The 19,908-nt window shown below is 43.1% G+C and overlaps 1 protein-coding gene across 1 annotated transcript in view; it reads right to left on the bottom strand.

Moving 5' to 3' along the window:
- Window positions 1-19,908, bottom strand: part of LOC137379176 (CUB domain-containing protein 1-like) — a 77,342-nt gene that overhangs the window by 33,862 nt on the left and 23,572 nt on the right. The window contains exons 2-4 of the mRNA XM_068049889.1: window positions 18,554-18,772; window positions 17,070-17,420; window positions 14,334-14,666 (exon numbers count right to left, since the gene is read on the bottom strand). Of these exons, the coding sequence (XP_067905990.1) occupies window positions 14,334-14,666; window positions 17,070-17,420; window positions 18,554-18,772 (903 nt within the window). The remainder of the gene's footprint in view (window positions 1-14,333; window positions 14,667-17,069; window positions 17,421-18,553; window positions 18,773-19,908) is intronic.

Below are 19,908 nucleotides of genomic sequence, written 5' to 3'. Positions count from 1 at the left end.
TCACACTTTCTTTATAAACCAATCAAATCACCCCAAATGCTTATTGGATGGAAAGCACTGGCATTTCTATTCTGAGTAACTAATCTCCAAAAAAGGTTTAAGTAAAATTCTAAAGTGAAAAGATACATTTTCCACAATAACATGATGATGAAATGATACAGCACAGAGGCAGGCCATTTGGCCCAGCCTGCCGGTGCTGTCTCTTTGGTAGAGCTATCAAATTAGTTCCACTCCCTTGCTCTTTCCCCAGAAGCTCTGTAAATTATTGAATTATCTTTTAATATCTTTCCTAGAGTTCTTACTTCATGCCTAAATCTGTCTTAAAAGCCTAGGTGCCAACTGGATATGTTTACTTCCAAAGCTAGGGCGGCACAGTGGCGCAGTGGTTAGCACTGCAGCCTCACAGCTCCAGGGACCCAGGGTTCGATTCTGGGTACTGCTTGTGTGGAGTTTGCAAGTTCTCCCTGTGTCTGCGTGGGTTTTCTCCGGGTGCTCCGGTTTCCTCCCACAAGCCAAAAGACTTGCAGGTTGGTAGGTAAATTGACCATTATAAAATTGTCAGTAGTATAGGTAGGTGGTAGGGAAATATAGGGACAGGTGGGGATATTTGGTAGGAATATGGGATTAGTGTAGGATTAGTATAAATGGGTGGTTGATGGTCGGCACAGACTCGGTGGGCCGAAGGGCCTGTTTCAGTGCTGTATCTCTAATCTAATCTAATCTAATCTAGGTTGCACATCCAACCATATTTGTGCATTGAGCGGGCTGGATTTAATGGGCCCCCCAGAGATGGGCTAGGAGGCAGGGCAGGGGGGGGAGGGGGGGCTCCATAGAATTGCAATAGGAGGCGGTGGAGGGGGGCAGAGGGCTATCGCACCACTATTTAGTCAGGGACGGGATAGGCCAACGACCACCTTGCCTCCCAGCGACCAATTGAGACCCTGAAGAGGCCAATTATCAATCACTTAAGGGCCTCTTCCTGCTGCTGCTTAAGTCATCACCACCCAGGGAGGTCACCCAGTAAAATGAGGCAACCTCCATGTGGGCTTGCGGGGTTGGGGGTGGGGGATGCTTTCTTCGTGGACAACCTATGGCCCACGGAGGGCCTCCGGCAGAAAACCCATCTCCCTGTACCTCACCGCCACCTCCCCCCGCCTTATCCCTACACTCAATGCCCACCCTCCCTCCCCCCATCACCGCGGCTTCAGGGATCCGGGTCTCCAGCGCTGGGCCTGGTTCCCAGGACTCCTGCATTACTGGCAGTGGCCGCTGCTCCCAGTGGTGCTCCTGATACTACTGAGCAGCGAGCCCTCTGACTGGCTGGTAGCTCGGGAAGGTGGAATCCCGTCTTTAAAGGGATGGGGATCCTGGCGTCGGGCTGTTAATTGCCTGGGCATCATTAAATAGAGCTCGCGTGCGGGGGTAGGGGGGTGGGTGGAGAATGGCTCCGAATGGTAAAGATGGGGGACCCACCGCCTTTTCTGCCAGGTGCCAGGAGCCCCACTGGCTCCACTAAATTCTGCCCAGTATGTGCACTTTGTAGAATTCCCCATTGTGAAATCTGTGCATCAAACGTGAGTTCCACTAGAAAGGTTTCTCTCCTCATTATGAGGATTTGAAAATTTATTTTCTTTTTCCCAATTAAAATTTTTTGAAACAAACCGGGGATTGAATCCTCAAAGTTTTATTTCAGATACATCAGACATACATCACTGGCGCTGGCTGCTGTGGCAACCGTGAACAGTTGGGATTGGAACAAATTTTGTTTCTTTGTTAACAATTTGTGAAGAAGACATAACGTTCGTCGATCCAGATAATCACTTTTTTGGCTAAACATTCTGTTAAATAACATTTATACCTGCTGAACAATTTTTGGAGGCAGAAGGAAATTTTTCATATAAAAACTTAGACAATAAACTTCAGCATTTTGAGGTCATTTGTTTCTAGAATATTATATTTACTAGAAGACGATGAGGATGAAAATCAATTTTGACAAATTGAAAAATGGACAATTGTAGATCAGCTGCTGGATTTTCCATTCCCAAATCCAGAGACCACGATCCGAGTGGTTATGCCAGGATCATGCTTTCCAGTTTTGACCTTTACAATAAACAGGGTCAGTGAGAAGGCATCTAATTTGAATTACTACTGGCTCATCTCCTCTCTCTGGCCCCATGAAGCCAGAAAAATCCAGCTCCTGACCACGTTTGCAGGATGCAGTAGTTTCGCCTCCCCTCCCATTCTGCACGGAACCATTCTACACCCTGCGAGTTGGGGCTGATGCCCCCACCTCCTCCCACCCCCCCCCCCCCCCCCCCCAGGGGATTCCAGGCCAGGGTGCTGTCCTGGCCTAGAATCCCCTCTTCGCCCATGGTGGGCCCCATTTCTGTTCACCTGAACACCAATAAACCTCATCACTCTCTCTCAACAAAGTGGCCTCTTGACCTGACTGAGCCAAGCAAACAAGACCTCCCAACACAGGAACTCCCCTCCCATGGCTCTACCCCAGACATCGATGACATTTGCCATGTGTTGGGCAGCCACACCTTACAAGGCTGCCTGAAAAATCCTGGAAATGGCAGAGACCTGGAGGAACCAGGAATCTTACTGTTTTCTGGGTGGAATGAATGGCATTCCCACTGAAGTCACCGGGGAGTTCAGCAGAACCCATCGAGGAAACTAGGTCACATTTTCCATGGGCGAATACCAGGAAATTGCACAGTCCCCAGCTCACAATTTTAATATCTTCTATTTTGCAGAGTGTTTGATAGTGAGGATCTGACAAGTCAATTGCTGAAAGGGAAATAATCTATCTCATACCGTCACTGAAAGGGAAAACATGAAGGAGGCATAAGTTTCTGTTTGTAATTAATTTTCCACACCCAAGGGACAAGATTAAACATAACCACAAACCATTATACAGGGAAAGCGTACTTAATTCAAATTGCAGTCAGCAAGTTCCGGAGCACATTAAAGATTTATTTACCCCTTTGGTCATTCTTGGTCAATAGGCAGAAATTATACTTAAAATGATAAACAGGTCATATTAGGATCAGTAGAGTCAGTTAATTAATTTCAACCTTTTGTTTTCAAGTATGTTCTCTTCAAGGGCAATACTTCTTCCATTTCTAAGTAAGACTTTTGTGAAATAAGGTCACAAAGTAATTTCAGTGAACTGGGTATCAGGACAAGTTGAGAAGGCGGTTTTAAAAAAAAAAGCATGCATGATCCTTAGCTTTATTAATAGAGGCATAGAGTACAAAAGCAAGGAAGTTATGCTAAACCTTCATAAAATACTGGTGAGACCTCAGACCAATTGAGTCCAATTCTGGGCACCATAATTTAGGAAGGATCTCAAGGCCTTAGAGAAAGTGTGGAAGAGATTGACTAGAATGGTACCAGGAATGAGGAAGTTCAGTTATATGGAGGAATGAGAAAAGCTGGAATTGTTCTCTTTGCACTAGTAAAGGTTAAGAGTAGATTTGATAGAGGTGTTCAAAAATCATAAAAGGTTTCAACACAGTAAATAAGGAAAAAACAGTTTCCAGTGGCAGAAGGATCAGTAACCAGAGGACACAGATTTAATAAAAAAGCAAAATACTATGGATGCTGGAAATCTGAAATAAAAACAGAAAATGCTGGAAATACTCAGTAGGTCTGGCAGCATCCAAGGCGAGAGAAACAGAGTTAACCTTTCAGGTCGATGAACACAGATTTAAAGGTGATTGGAAAAAGAACCAGAAGCAACATGATTTTTTTTTTGTTAAATGGAGCGAGTTGTTGAGACCTGGGATGCACTGCCTGAAAAGGTGGCAGAGCAGATTCAGCAGTAACATTCAAATGGGAACTGGATGAATACTTGAAGGAAAGCATTTACAAGGCTAAGGGGAGTGGGACTAATTGGATTAGCTCTACCAAAGAGTCGGCACCAGTATGTTAGGCCAATTGGTCTACTTCTGTGCTGGATCTGCGATACTATGAAGCATGGTCCTTTTATAACCCCCTGTTAATTTGTCCACTAGTATGAAGACAAAGGAGAAGAGCTTTGAAGCTCACAGTGGGTGGTGGAACATCAAAGTATTTTTAATTGACTTTGACTGTTATCCTTCCGAGCCTCTCCTCTGTTGGGCAACCATGGCAAATTGAGTTTGGGAAACCTGGCAGGAAGACAAATATAAATAATTTGATATAGCAGTTCAGATTTCTTTGATAGTCAAGAGCTGCTACCCTTTGTCCTGTCATACGAACAGCTGGTGGCCATCCAGCCACTCGAGCCTGTTCTGCTATTCAATGTGATCATTGCTGATCTGTGGCCTGACTGCATATACCCGCCTTTGCCCTTTGGCGAAGAAAAACCTATCAATCTCAGTTTTAAAACTAACAATTGATCCAGCATCAATTGCCTTTGCAGAAGAGAGTTCCAAACTTCTACCACCCTTTGTGTGAAGAAGTGTTTCTTAACATCACTCCTGAAAGGTCTGGCTCTAATTTTTAGACTACGCTCCCAGACTCCCCAATGAGTGGAAATAGTTTCTCTCTTAATATCTTGAAAGCTTCAATTTAATCACAGTTTAACCTTCTAAATTCCAGGGAATACAACCCTAATTTGTTTAATCTCTCCCCGTAATTTAACCCCTGGAGTCCAGGTATCATTCAGGTAAATCTACGCTGCCCTCCCTCCAAGGCCAATGTATCCTTCCTAAGGTGTGGGGCCCAGATCAAGCTCACAGTAACTCCAGGTGTGGTCTAACCAGGGCCTTGTATCGCTGAAGCATAACTTCTATCCCCTTATATTCTAATCCTCTGGATATAAAGGCCAGCATTCCATTAGCCATTTTGATTATTTTCTGTACCTGTTCATGATATTTTAATGATCGATGTATCTGGACCCCCAAGTCTCTTTGGATCTCCATTGTTTCCAGCTTTTCACTATTTAGAGAAATTACTCTGCTTTATCCTTTTATGGTCCAAAGTGGACAACTTCACATTTACCCAATTGAAATCTATTTGCCACAGCTTTTCCCATTCACTTAATCTATCAATGTCTCTTTGTAATGTTAAGCTTCCATCTACACTGCTTATAATGTCGCCTATCTTTGTATCATTGGCAAATCTGGATGTGTGGCTTTCTATCTCATCGTTTAAGTTGTTAATAAATGCGGAGAATAGTTGAGGTTCCAAAACAGATCCTTGCAGAATGCCACTAGTCTCATTCTGCCAATTAGAGTACCTGCCTGTATCCCTACTCACAGTCTAGCAAAGAGCCACAATATAATTGGACGTACATATTTAAACACTTTACAGAGTAAGCTTGAGCAGTGGGACTTTGAGACGTCTGTTGCTCCACCATTTTTTGGCTTTATCCTTGCATCTAAGCTTAGAAAAAATAATTGCAGGCTTGTATAAACTGACGAAACTGAAGTTACAAGTGTAGCTAGGTAGTGATCTGTTCAGGTTGAATGCAATGCTGTGTCAGAGCCAGTCAAGCAGAAACATGCACAGAAAGGATGATTGAGTTGTTCATTGTGGTCAGCTATGACTGTTCCTACTTGCAATATAAGTGCTATATTAGACATAAAGGCGTGATTTTTCTTACTGTTTCCAGTGCAATGGTGCTGCTTGAATAACGTAGAACATTTTGTCGCAGGGGCCATTTTTTGGCACTTGTGCGCTTCGCATGACCTAACTGTGAGCTTCCTTGTGCTTCTTGAGGCCTCCTATGATGCACTTGCTGAGTCGCCACTGGCCTCATTTACAAGTGACCACGTATTCATTCTATGGACAGGAGTTTCATGGACCTACCCCACTACTGCACTCAGGGCAAGTTATACCAGTCTGAATGAGGTTTGGCAACAAACAATTGTTAAAGTTGGAGATGATTTTTCCCCCAGAGAGGTAAGAGCCTGCAGGTTTTGTATCAGAGATTTCCGAAGTTAGGAGACTTTTTTCAAAAAATAGTTTTTTTCCTTTGAATTCTGTCTACAGAAGATATCTACACTTGCTTCCGACAGCTGCTCCGAGTATTGAGGCTCAGTGGATTTTCAAAGCTACCAGAACTCCTGCCAACTAATGCCAGGGGTTTTCAGGAATGGCATTTCCTTGTGGGCACCTATTCTCATGCTTTTTGTAGATGCCACCTGAGTCAGGATTCTGGGAGATGGATGGCTCCTCATGCTGTATCGAAGGTTCATAGGGCTGAGGTGGCCTGACTTGCAGTGGTGGCTGGCTGCATCTCTGGACAGTGTTTCTGGGTAGCCTAGTGCCACACATTAAAAAAAAAGACTTGTATTTATATAGCGCCTTTCACAACCACAAGATGTCTCAAAGCACTTTACAGCCAATGAAGCACTTTTGAAGTGTAGTCACTGTTGTCATGTAGAAAACATGGCAGCCAATTTGCACACAGTAAATCTCACCACACTTTGACTTACTCATCCTTGGAACAGAGAAAATAACAAATGTGTCATACTACCTTTGTTAAAATGGGTTATATATCATAGAACCATAGAAAAGTTACGGCACAGAAGGAGGCCATTCAGCCCATTGTGTCTGCGCCAGCTGAAAAAAAAACTAGCCGCCCAATCTAGCCCCACCTTCCAGCACCTGGTCCGTAGTCTTGTAGGTTACAGCACTTCAGGTGCAGGTCCAGGTACCTTTTAAAAGAGTTGAGGGTTTCTGCCTCCACCACCGATCCAGGCAGCGAATTCCAGACACCCATCACCCTCTGGGTAAAAAAGTTTTTCCTTATGTCCCCTCCAATCCTTCTACCAATCACCTTAAATCTGTGCCCCCTGGTAATTGACCTCTCCGCTCAGAGAAACAGGTTCTTCCTGTCTGCATCTATCTAAGCCCCTCATAATTTAGTACACCTCAATTAAGTCACCCCTCAGCCTCCTCTGTTCTATGGAAAACAACCCTAACTGATCCAATCTTTCCTCATAGCTGCAACTTTCAAGCCCTGGCGACATTCTTGTAAATCTCCTCTGTACTCTCTCCAGAGCAATTATGTCCTTCCTGTAATGTGGTGACCAGAACTGTACGCAATACTCCAGCTGTACCACTTTTCTGGTCCGTAATTCTTCTTATTCTTAGAGGCTGTACCTTAAAGAGATTATATCAATTGTCGTCTCTCTCCTTCAATGGATTTTATTAAACACTGCTCTAGATCATGTATTGGCCTGTCCTTTTGTACCCTAGACAACAGCTTGACCTGTGACTGTCTCCCGGCTCTCAGTATCTGAGGGTTAGTAGGTAATCAACTGAAATTTAAAAAAAAGGCAGTTTCTCTCGAGACAACTAATCTGCTCTGTCAATTTCAAAGAAAGAAAGGAGGACTTGCATTTCTATAGCACCTTTCATGACCTCAGGACATTCCAAAATGCTTTACAGTCAATGAAGTACTTTTGAAGTGTAGTCACTGTTGTAATGTAGGAAACATCACAGCCAATTTGCACACAGCAAGCTCCCACAAACAGCAATGAGATAATGACCAAATAATCTGCATTTATGATGTTGATTGAGGGGTAAATATTGGCTAGGACACCAGGGAGAACTCCCCTGCTCTTCTTTGAAATAGCATAATGGGATCTTTTATGTCCACCTGAGAGGGCAGACAGGGCCTCAGTCTTTTGTCTCATCTGAAAGACGGCACCTCTCACAGTGCAGCACTCCCTCAGTACTGCATTGGAGTGCCAGCCTTGATTTTTGTTCTCCAGTCCTGAAGTGGGACGTGAACTCACAACTTGATTCAGAGACGAGGTCCCAGTACCACTGACTGGCTGGCATTAAGCTTTCCTACTACAGGGAGCATGCCCTTATACCTCAGCCCAGTGTCATCCTTTGGTGAGACAGAAAACAAGATCCTTTTGCCTCTCCCCATTTTCACAGCCAACTGTTGCTGCACCTCTGACCCGTGCGGGGTCGGGATGCAAAAATGGTCCCAATGTCTGGAGAATTCAACCCATGGTAACTACATCACCTACCTAACTGGTCATCCTACTGTGCTCAATGAGTGAAGCTAACCCAACATTTTAGATGGGAACAACTTCTAATATATGCTAATGAGCCACTCACTTTTCTCAACCATTATGGTCTGTTAATATACGCAAATATGTCAATTTGTTTCTCTAGCTAATGCATCTAATGAACACCTTAGATATCTTATATTTTAGAAGTTAGTCATTTGTGGGCTAAACTGATCTTGCTACTAACATCATGATATCAATTAATCTGAAAATCCTTTCTAGGACAAATAGATAAAAATCTCAAGACATGAAACTGGTTACTAGACAAGCCTAGCCTTGTCTCTGTACTGTGTACAATTTTGGTCTCCTTACTTAAGGAGCAATATACTTGCATTGGAAGTAGCTCAGAGAAGGTTCACGAGGCTGATTCCTAGGATGAAGGGGTTGTCCTATGAGGAAAGGTTGAGCAGGTTGGGCTTATATTCATTGGAGTTTAGAAGAATGAGAGATGATTTTATTGGAACATATAAGATTTTGCAGGGGCTTGACATGGTAGAGACGTTTCCCATCGTGGGGGAATCTAGAACTAGGGGGCACAGTTTCAAAATAAGGGGTCTCTCATTTAAGATGGTGAACAGCAGGAATTTCTTCTTTCAGGGGGTAGCTATTCTTTGGAATTCTCTACCCCAGAGAGCAGTGGCGGCTGGGTCATTGAATATGTTCAAGGCTGAGTTAGACAGATTTTTGATCTACAATGGTCAAGGGTTATGGGGGAGCAGACAGGAAAGTAGAGTTGAGGCCACAATCAGATCAGCCATGATCTTACTGAATGGCAGAGCAGGCTCGAGGGGCTGAATGGCCTACTCCTGCTCCTATTTCCTATGATCTTATGTTATGGTCTTCTCAATTTATAGCAACAGAATATCTTGCAATTACTGCCAAACTAGAAAAATTAAAACAAATCTGGCAAACAGCTTCTAAGAGCTGGGACAAAAACCAATGAAAGCTGTTGTTAACTCTTAAATAGCCCAAAATGAATGATGATTGATATGTGAAAACAAATAACTACACTGAAAGTGCAGTGGAACTAGAACTTGTAACTTACGCTTCAGATATACTCTTTATACTTGCATTGGAGGTGGGACAGTGAAGGGTCGCTAGCTTAGTTCCTGGGATAAGAGGTTGGCCTAGGTTGAGAGGCTGTGTAAATTGGGTCTATGCTCTCTGCAGTTTAGGAAAATGAGAGGTGATCTCACTGAAACATATATGAATCTGAAAAGACTTGACAGGGTAGACCCTGAGAAATGTTTCCCCTAGCGGGTGACTCTTTAATACGGGGGAACAGCCTCAGGATAAGGGGCCAATCATTTAGGACTGAGCTGAGAAGTTCTTCTCTCAAAGGGTTGTGAACCTTAGGAATTCTCTACTCCTGAGGGTTGTGGAGGGGCCATCCTTGAATATATTTAAGGCTGAGACAGACAGATTCTCAGTCTCTCAGGAAATCAAGGGATATGGAGAGCGGGTGGGAAAATGGCGTTGAGGCTGAGGATCAGCCATGATCATATTGAATGGCAGTACAGGCTTGAGGGGCTAAATGGTTTACTCCTGCTCCTATTTCTTATGTTCTTAACAATCTTTTGTTTGTATTACAGATAAAAAAATGCAAGCATGAAGGGGAATACAGGAGTTGAAAACAAAAGGCTGTTTTTCTGGGGGTGGGGAAAGGTTGGGAACATGGTTTTTTGCACTTTATTTGGTACATTTTCCAGTTTCTTTGCAATCTAAATAAGCATGGGCATTGCACTTTTTCATAAAGAGTATTTGTTCAATTTTATGGAAAACTAGTATCCATTTGATGTTTCAAATTAATTATTTTCTTACATACTTTAAGACGTCTTTTTCCCAATAGCAGTAGATGATCTATTATTTGGAGGGAAAAAACTAGTAGAAAACGGAACTGGGTGTTGCAAACCAAAGATCATTGCAGTCAGGTCTGTATGCTGCAAATTTAGGATTGTACACAGTCCTCTCAAATTCTGCTTTCCACTCCCATTTCCTCTACCTACTAATGCATCTTTAAGAGGTTTAGGGGGTATGATCCCCTTTACATTAAAGTGCAGTATGTTTCAAAGCTTATACATACTTTAAGCTTAAAGATCCAAACAACATTTGCATTTTCAGCAGACCAACTAAACCCAGCTTCTCCAAAAACAGACAATGGCTGCTTATCCTCTTCAACCCCCAAAGTTCACAGAGGTACCCAACCCTCCAGATGCAGTTCACTGAGACTCTGTATCGCCCCCTCAAGCCTCCTAGTTATGCTGGTAAACCAGCTCCATCCTCAATTCACGATGGCACATCTCCTCTCTCCTCCTAGTTCCTGCTAACACCTTTCTCCCTCTTCCCCCTCAGTTAATGCTGGCACTCACGTTCCTTCATGCCCCTCTCTGTTAGTACTGTGCCCTACCCTTCTCCCCAGTCCCTCAGTTCATGCTATCATGGAGAATATGTAGGCATTTGACTTTCCTCTACAAATTTAGCCAGTTCATATATATATTCTATATTGTGCTTTGCATTAGTTAGATTTCCTTCTTTATGATCTCTCTCAACTGGGTAATGAGAGTCAGCGGAGTATGGTTAAAATAATTACTTTAATTCAGTACCAAAATTATTTCATCAAGTTGGTCACCCTACAATTAAACTTAGTGAACCAGTAAACGAAAAATTACAGATATTTAATAATCTGCCTTCCAATTCCTTCCATGTTTCGATGCACAGTATCCAATGCTCTGAGCAAAATGAATACAAATTAATCACCTTCCAGAGAGAGAAACTAAGCTAGCAATCCTACTCAGATTGGGTTAAAGGGAGGGTTTTATACTGAAAATATTGAACTAATTTGCATCTTTACTTTTACATCTCCACAATAAAACTTATTAGGGTCAAATTCTCTTGGCCCTTGCCTGAATTACAGTGAAAGTCCAGATGAACAGCTCAGTAAAAAGCTGGGACCCAAAATTGCTTTGCTCGAACTCCCAAATGAAATCTTTAAAGGACATTGAGGCAGGCAGCCGGAGAGTTTCCTCTTTCCCAGCCCATATGGGACCTGGTGTAACACTAGATGGCTTTTATTCCCAGTGAGTTGAAGTTCATCAGTCCTCAGAAGATACGTGGACCTCACTCGGCCAGGACAATTTTCAGATCTTCACGGATCAGCCTTCTTACACAGGGGTCAAAGGGGAGTGGGGTACAATACACGCCCTCTCCACTGGAGACTGTCAGGGCACCAGGTTATGGGGTTTTCTTGCAGCACGGGGGCTAGTTACCTGAGTTATGCCATTAGTGGAGGAAGCTCTTGGCTCCATGCAAATGAAGTACTCTCTCCGTGACCCTGCAAACTCCTAAGCATTACCACTGGAAGTCACCATAAATTCAACATTACCCCTGAGAATTGTAGCTGATGGATTTCAGCACTCCCATTACTAAGAAACTCCTGTTTATATACCATGTCCAAATTCATGCCTTAAATATGTGGTTCTGATGAGAGGTCTTTGACCTGAAATGTTAACTCTTCCTCTCTCCACAGATGCTGCCAGACCAGCTGAGTATTTCCTGCATTTTCGGTTTCTATTTCATATTTCCAGTGACCGCAGTGTTTTACTTTTTGCCTTAATTATCTGGAACGTCTCCACTCACTGAAATAATTGTCTACTTCTTCTAGGATTGTCCTTAATGTTAACCATTTCTCTGCTGTTTTTTTTCCTGTTCCATCTTAGACAGACATAAATTGAAAAAATACAACCAGTCCAACTCCTCAGAATTATTACAAGTTAAATAAGCAATAGAAAGTGTCAAATAGGAAATGTAACTGGTTGTACTGGCTGTCTTCTTTCTCATGCTCTCTTCGGCTAATCCTTCTATCCACCTTTCCCCACACCCTCAATTAAATAGAAAGACTTCCATTTATATAGTGCCTTTCACAACCTCAGGATGTCCCAAAGTGTTTACAGATAATGAATTACTTTTTTGAAGCATAGTCACTGTTGTAATGCAGGAAATGCAGCAGCCAATTTGCACACAGCAAGCTCCCACAAACAGCAATGTGTTAATGACCAGATAATCGGTTTCTGTGATGTAGTTTGAGGATAAATATTGGCCAGGACACCGGTGAGAACTCTCCTGCTCTTCTTCAAAATAGCACCATGGGATCTTTTACAACCACCCAAGAGCGCAGACAGGATCTCAGTTTAATGTCTTATCTGAAAGAAGGCACCTCCAACAGTGTAGCACTCCCTCAGTACTGCACTGGAATGGTAGGTCTCTGGAGTGGGACTCAAACCCAGAAAGTTCTGACACGTTGCTACCAACTGAGCCATGGCTGCCACACTTCTTGCATCCCTCTTAATGCCAAAGCACTACTCCACCTTTCCAATCTCCTGTTGCAGCTGTAGGAACACTGTGGAGCTCCTGGGCTTGTGGCAACAGCAGCAGATAGGAGATTCCAATTGGGACTTAGGAAGGAGAGTTGGTCTGCGTTGATATTAAAATGCCAGGGCTCATAAAATGCAGACTGTCAAATGCAGACACCAGGCATAAAAGAGCTATTCGCCACTGGAAATTAATCATACACTTCTCTTGATCAGTAATACTTAGCGGGGACTGGGGGGCACAGTAGATGAGCACAAAGTCATTGGATCAATTGCAGCCCAGGAAGCTTCCTCTCTTGAATGAATGCGATTGATTTTTGCTGGCTGCCGGCTGCGAGGAAGAAAATAGATTTGTGCTGCTGTTCTTTGAACTGCGTACATTAATTCAGTTCTCTCACTTCCTCAGGTTCAGCCATTCGCTCTGTTCTCCCACCCCCGCACCCACCCCCGTACCAAACACCAGCATCATCAGCACCTGTCAATTAAACTGGGAAAAAAAAAACGGAGGAATGATGTGAAATGCAAATCAGAATTGGTCATGTCTAATGCTTCGTGGCAGAAAAAACCTCTTGAAGCAGCTGTCAAGTCTTACTTTCCCAACACCTTGTTGTATGCTGCCCACATTCCCAAGCAATCACAAGTCCCGTCTTGAACCCGCTCCCAGTCTAGTCTAATACAAACACTAATCTTGGCAATGAGGCATGCTCCAAGTGTTACGTAAGCAACAATCTCCTTGCAATTACAGACACTGATTGGAAGACAACCAGGAGACAAGCAAACACACAAGCATTAATTCATGTTGCTGTGGAAACAGGGTAAATTCTCCCAAAATGCACAATTGGAAAGCCAGAACGGGCAGCGTTAATTATATCTGACAGTGCCTTGGACTAATTTGTTATGTAGACATATCTTCAATTAATTGTTCAGCAATTGCCTGAGAAAGGAGTATGGGGAACAGGTAGAGGCAAAGCACTTCCTCACCAAGAGATAGAAACACCTCGAGCTTGCTCTAGCAAACTACTGGTCAACTGCAGAGCATCACAAGAGACTCAGGAACTCATCAACTCTTGGGCAGGAAGTGATATGTTGGGGGCGGGGCAGGGGAGGGGTGCGTTAACACAGGAAGCTGGGGAGGGAAGGGAAAGAAAGTAGGAGAAAGATTAAAAACCACAACAAAAAGACTTGCATTTCTATAGCGCCTTTCATGAGCGCTTTAGAGCCAATGAAGTACTTTCTAGGTGTAGTCATTGTTGTAATGCAGGAAACCCCAATTTTTGTACAGCAAGATCCCACAAACAGCAATGCGATAATAACCTGATCATCTTCAGTGATGTTGGTTGAGGGATAAAACATTGGCCAGGGCATTGAGGAGAACTCCCTTGCTTGTCTTCGAAATCGTACCATGGGATCTTTCACATTCGTACAAGAGGGCAATCGGGGCCTCGGTTTAATGTCTCATCTGAAAAATGGTACTTGTGACAGTGCTGCAATCCCTCAGTAAAGCATTAGAGTGCCTCTGGAGTAGGAATTAACACAACTTTCTGATTGTCAAAAGAACCAGAAGTAACATGCGGAGAAATTCTTTTTTTTTTTAAAAACGCACGCATGGTTAGGATTTGGAATGCACTGCCCGATAGGTTTCTGGATACAGATTCAATAGTAACCTTCAAAAGAGAATCGGATAAATACTTGAAGGAAAAACGATTGCAGGGAGATGGCGAATCAGCTGCGGTGTGGAACTAACTGGATTGCTCTGAAAGAGCCAACGCAGACTGGATGGACTGTAAAGAATCAAACAGCTCAGAAAGATCAATGGCTCAGAGGTAAAAACCATGAATGACAAGCATTGAGCAAAATGACTACTGTACTGTTCAGGACCCAGCCCACAGTATTGTGCTTGAAGGGCACAACATCATAGTAAATGATCGTAGACAATGCTTACCTCCATAGTCGTGAAAGAGTTCAATTTTAAACCTCAAGGTTAATACTTCGGTACTTGTTCTGTCCATGTCACAGTTCTGCAAAGTCAGCATAAAATTTTTGTAAAATTTGCTTGCCTTCTTCCCAAGCATCGATGGGCCATAGTACATACCAGCCTCCCTCTTCACACACGTCGGGAGGGTGTAATTCTCTTTGGTGACATTGGCATGGTACCTCGAAGGAACAGAAAATTTCCAGGTCATCAGCTCATCATTTGGAAACCCCATGGGCCAGTTTGCTGACATGAAGTAGACAGGAGCACCTGGCTGCAGCACCACTTCAACAACACTGAACTCTGGAATAGATAAGAAAATGATAGTTAGTTTTCAGCATCAATAACTCAAGCACCCTTAAGAACGGAACAGAGGTTAATAGGTTCAACAAACCTGGCTTTTCCTCCCCCCACCCCGCGCAATCCCAAGAAATCGATCCCACCTACTCATCTTCCCACTTGGAGTAGTTTCCTCAAACCTTTTCATAACCTTGAAAATTTCAAATAAATTAGCTCAAAGGAAGCAAACTTAATTTTCTTAACCTTTCCCATCATTTAATTGCTTGGTCCCTACAATCATTGTTGCTGATCACCTCTATCTTTTTGAATGCAATAATATCCTTCTTGAATGTTGAACTCCACCTCACCCCCACCTCACCAAATCAAATTGGAAGAATTAGAGCCACATTATATGAGACTACCTTGTAAAATCAAAGCCTGCCTACAATGAAGTACATGCACATACAATAGTTGAATGGTTATGGTATTAGACTAGTTCTGAAGAAGGGTCACTGACCTGAAACGTTAACTCTGCTTCTCTCTCCACAGATGCTGCCCGACCTGCTGAGTATTTCCAGCATTTCTTCTTTTTATTATGGTATTAGACTAGTTTGTCCATCAGCCCTGTACTCGATGACCTACATTTGCTCCTGTTCCGGCAATACCTCAATTATAAAATTCTCATTCATGTTTACAAATCCCTCCATGGCTTCATTCCTCCCAATTGCTGCAACCTCCTCCAGCTCTACAATCCTCAAAGATCTCTGCGCTCCTCCAATCTCTCAGGCCTCTTGCACATCCTTGATTTTAATTGCGCTACCACTGGCAGCCATACTTTCAGTTGCCTAGGCCCTAAGCTCTGGAATTCCCTCCTTAAACTTTCCACCTCTCTTTCCTTCTTTGAGACACTCCTTAAAACCTACCTCTGACCTGGCTTTTGGTCATCTGCCCTAATGTCTCCTTACATGGCCCAGTATCAAATTTTGTTTGATAATGTTCCCGTGAAGCGCCTTGGGACGTTTTACTACTTTAAAGGCACTATATAAATACAAGTTGTTGTTGTAAGCCAGAGGTCATATCCAACTGAACTCAAGAACACTGGTAACGTGTGGGCTAGCACCAGAAAATGACCAAGGTAGCTGGGTTATTGTTGTAAAGACCCACCCTGTTCAATGAAGTCCTGCCACCCCTACTTGCATGTGACTCCAGTCCCACACTATGTGGTTGACTCAATGCCCTTTGTGAAATTCAGGATAGGCAATAAATAGAGTCTTTTCAGCATCAACCACAACCCACAAACAGATAAAAACAACATCTGAATGACATGTCCTTACTGGAAGCAATCTCAGATAGCACGACATGGCCATATTCAGAGAAGGCCTGCAAATGTAAATTTAAAAGTTCCATGTGTAGCTAAATTATCCCATAAGCTGACAGGCCTATTTGGGCAAAGTCCCAGCACTGTGTCAATAACATTATTTATCATTTGCTCCCCTTATTCTGAGACTGTGACCCAGTGTTCTAGAATCCCCAGCCAGGGGAAACATTTTCTCAGTATCTACCCTGTAAAGCCCCTTAAAAAATTGTATATGTTTTTATCAGATCACCTCTCATTCTTCTGAACTCCAGGGAATATAGGCCCAGTCTACTCAATCTCTCCTCATGGGATAATCCCCTAATCTCAGGAACCAGTCTAGTCAACCTTCATTGAACGGTCTCTGGAGCAAGTACATCCTTCCTCAGATAAGACGACCAAAACTGCACACAGTACTCCAGGTGCGGCCTCACCAATGCCTTATATAATTATAGTGAGACTTCTTTGCTCATATACTCCAACCCCTTTGTAACAAAAGCTAGCATATCATTTGCTTTCCTAATTACTTGCTGTACCTGCTCATTAAATTTCTGTGATTCATGTACAAGGATACCCAGGTCCCTCGGAATGCAAACATTTCCCAGTCTTCCATCATACAAAAATTTTCCCTTTTTTATTTGTCCTACCAAAGTGGGTAACTTCACACTTCGCCACATTGTAGTCCATCTGCCGTGTTCTTGCCCACTCACTCAATCTGTCCACATCCCTCTACAGTTTCCTCATGTTTTCTCTGCAGTGACCTATCAACACTTGGTTGCATTTGCTTTCACAGTTTAGGGGAGGCCCCTGAGACAACTCAACATCAACTTCATTGGAAATTAAAATAGGGGGAGATGTAAAGCAGGTGCCTGTTGGAGAGCCAGCATGGACTAGATGGGCCAAAAGGCCTCCTTCTGTGCCATAAATGACTCCATGATATCATCAACACACTCCAGAGTCATCAGAACACCAGAAAAGAAACTAGGATATTAAAGACGAGTTTACGTTTGTTAAAAACGGAACTTTTGTAAGTGTAAAGTTACTCTTTGAGATTAAGCAAATGTAGCACATACTTTTAATGGCGGATACAAAGAACAGCTGAAATCCTGCATCATCAAGTGTCTCAGTCCAGGGGACCTGAAGCTCTACCAGTGTCTTGCCTTGAACCTTCAGGTTGGAGATGGTTCCATTCCTGCAAAAGATACCAACAAGGACATCGCTGGTGGACTTGTAGCGCAAGTGGCCTTTAATTGTGTATGTAACAGAATCCAGACAGGTGGCAGAGTCTATCTGCTCCAAGTAATTTCCAACAAAGCTCAAATGCACGCCAACTTTGTAGGGCACTCCAATGTTCCAGATGTACGTCCTGTTGAGGTTCGGCAACTGCGGCAGACGAAGTGCATGTTCAAGGTCAGAATCCTCACCTACAGAAAGAATAGAAAGTAGGGCAGAACTTATTGGATCAATTTTTGCTGAATTAAGTCTTAATTAATGAGAGAGATGAGACAGGGCTTCTGATCGCTATCTTGTGGCCACACAGCTGGAAACTGCAGGCACAGAAACATTGAGAGCAGCATCATGCTCAGCTGTGATGCCCTTACTGTTACCGACATTCACTGTTCAAGCTTCAAGCACAAAGAATGGCCATATAGATCCAATAATGTACAGGAGGCAGTGGCACAGTGGTAATGTCACTGGACTAGTAGCCCAGAGGCCCAGGCTAGTACTCAAACCCACCATAGCAGATAGTGAAATTTAAATTCAATTAATAAATCTGGAATTAAAAAACTAGTCTGGTGGTGACCATGAAATCATTGTCAATTGTTGTAAAAAAAAAAACCCCATCTGGTTCAATAATGCCCTTTGAGAAGGAAATCTGCCATCTTTACCTGGTCTGGCCTACATGTGACTCCAGATCCACAGCAATGTGGTTGACTCTGAAATGGCCTAGCAAGCCACTTAGTTCAAAGGCAATTAGAGATGGACAATAAATGCTGGCATAGCCAATGACGCCCACATCCCATGAAAGAATTAAAAAAAAAGCTTTTTGATTGAAGGACCCCTTTTCAAATGGATGAGTAGTCATGACACCCACTCCCCTCTAAATTATAATACTATATAATACTCATAATGTGAGTGTGCCCTCGGTGAACCTATATTTTGGTGCCCTTTAAGTATGCAGTACTCAAATATTTACAAAAACTCCCATTTCCTGAACAAGGCTGAACTCGGCTGGTGCCCATCATTAGCTTTGGTAACTGCATGTCCACCTGCTGATTGTCGTGCTCCTGCATCCATGTTCCCCTCCGAGGTGGGTCCTGCTCGGTAAGCACTTTCACATTATTCTGCAGACCACCTGGAAAGTCTCTATAGACCCCCAAGCGTCCGTGGATCCCAGTTTGAGAACCATTGATTATAGGCAAGGTAATGAAGGCAGGCTGTACAGGAGGAAAGGGAGGAGAAAGAAGAGAGACCCACCCCTCCGAAAAATTTTAACGCCTGGACAGAACCTGCTAACGACAGCCAATGAAATGAATAATAAAGCTGAGTTTCTCACGGATTTCTTTTTGAACTTCAATGACAAAGTGATGCTCAGGATCAATGCAGCTGAAAGTGAAGTTGAAGAGCAGGATCTCTTCTTGGGTGAGCTGATAGTCCTCGTAACACTTCTCTTCAGAGATGCATATCTTGCAATCAGAGGTCTCCAAGCTCCTAGACGCTTGCTGGATGCTTACAGTCATATTTCTCTCAGCAGTGCTTGAAATCATTTCAGAGTCTGTTTACAAAGCAAATCAAGCACAAAAAACGTTCAAAACAAATATTTTCCATAAACATAATACGAGATACTTCACAAAGATTTCAATGGGTTGATAAAGTTGCCAACGTCCACCAGTTAAAAGGGGAAGATTTCCTATACATATTATGTGCAATAAAACTGGAAACCCATCAAGATAAAATTTGTTCACAATTTCACCAAGCACAGCTCGTTTCTTGTGTTTCTTAGAGCAGTTTTGCGATTAATGTTCCATTTATTAAAAAAGGTATGTCAGTAAAAGATGAGCTTTCAACAACCAACTTGTTGTATTTGTCAGCTGTGGTTCAGTGGGTAGCACCCATGCCTCTGAGTCAGAAGGGTCTGGGTTTAAGTCCCACTCCCAAACCTTGAACACAAAAATCTAGGCTGACAGAGCAGTGTTGAGGGGGTGCTGCACTGTCATTTGGATGAGACATTAAACCGAGGCGCTGTTTGCTCTCTCAGGTGGACATAAATGATTCCATGGCATTATTTTGAAGAGGAGCAGGGGAGTTCTCCCCGGTGACTTGGTCAATATTCATCCCTCAATCAACATCACTAAAACTGGTCTTTATCACATTGCTGTTTGTGGGAACTTGCTGTGTGCATACTTGCTGCTGCATTTCAAACATTACAACAGTGATTACACTTCAAAATTAGTTGTAAAGCACTTTGGAACGTCCTGAGGTCATGAAAGGTGTTATATAAATGCAAGTCCTTTATTCTTTATGGAGGAAAATTTGTGCAAATTCATTTCACCACTCCTCGCCCACCTAATTTGCAACCTATCTGCACTGACTCAATAAGGCAGATGATGGAGACCAAGTGCCATGACTGCCCTGGATCCCACATCATTAGCTAGGCTTGTGTGCTCTGGAATATAAAAGGCTCTGGGGTGGTTTGATTGTGGATTTTGAAAGGAATTGATAGAGTAGGTAAAGAGAAATGTTTCCCACTGGTAGGGGAGTTTAGGACAAGGGGACATAACCTGAAAATCAAAGCCAGGCCATTCCGGAGAGAAGTTAGGGAACACTTCTTCCCACAAAGGGTGGCAGAAATGTGAAACTCTCTCCCACAGAAAGCAGTAGAAGCATGCTCAATTAATAATTACTGCTCTG

The sequence above is a fragment of the Heterodontus francisci genome, chromosome 2, assembly GCF_036365525.1.
Source record: "Heterodontus francisci isolate sHetFra1 chromosome 2, sHetFra1.hap1, whole genome shotgun sequence".
Classification (NCBI taxonomy): Eukaryota; Metazoa; Chordata; class Chondrichthyes; order Heterodontiformes; family Heterodontidae; genus Heterodontus; species Heterodontus francisci.
Note: the sequence above shows the minus strand (reverse complement) of the source record. Positions and strands in the feature narration are given on the sequence as shown.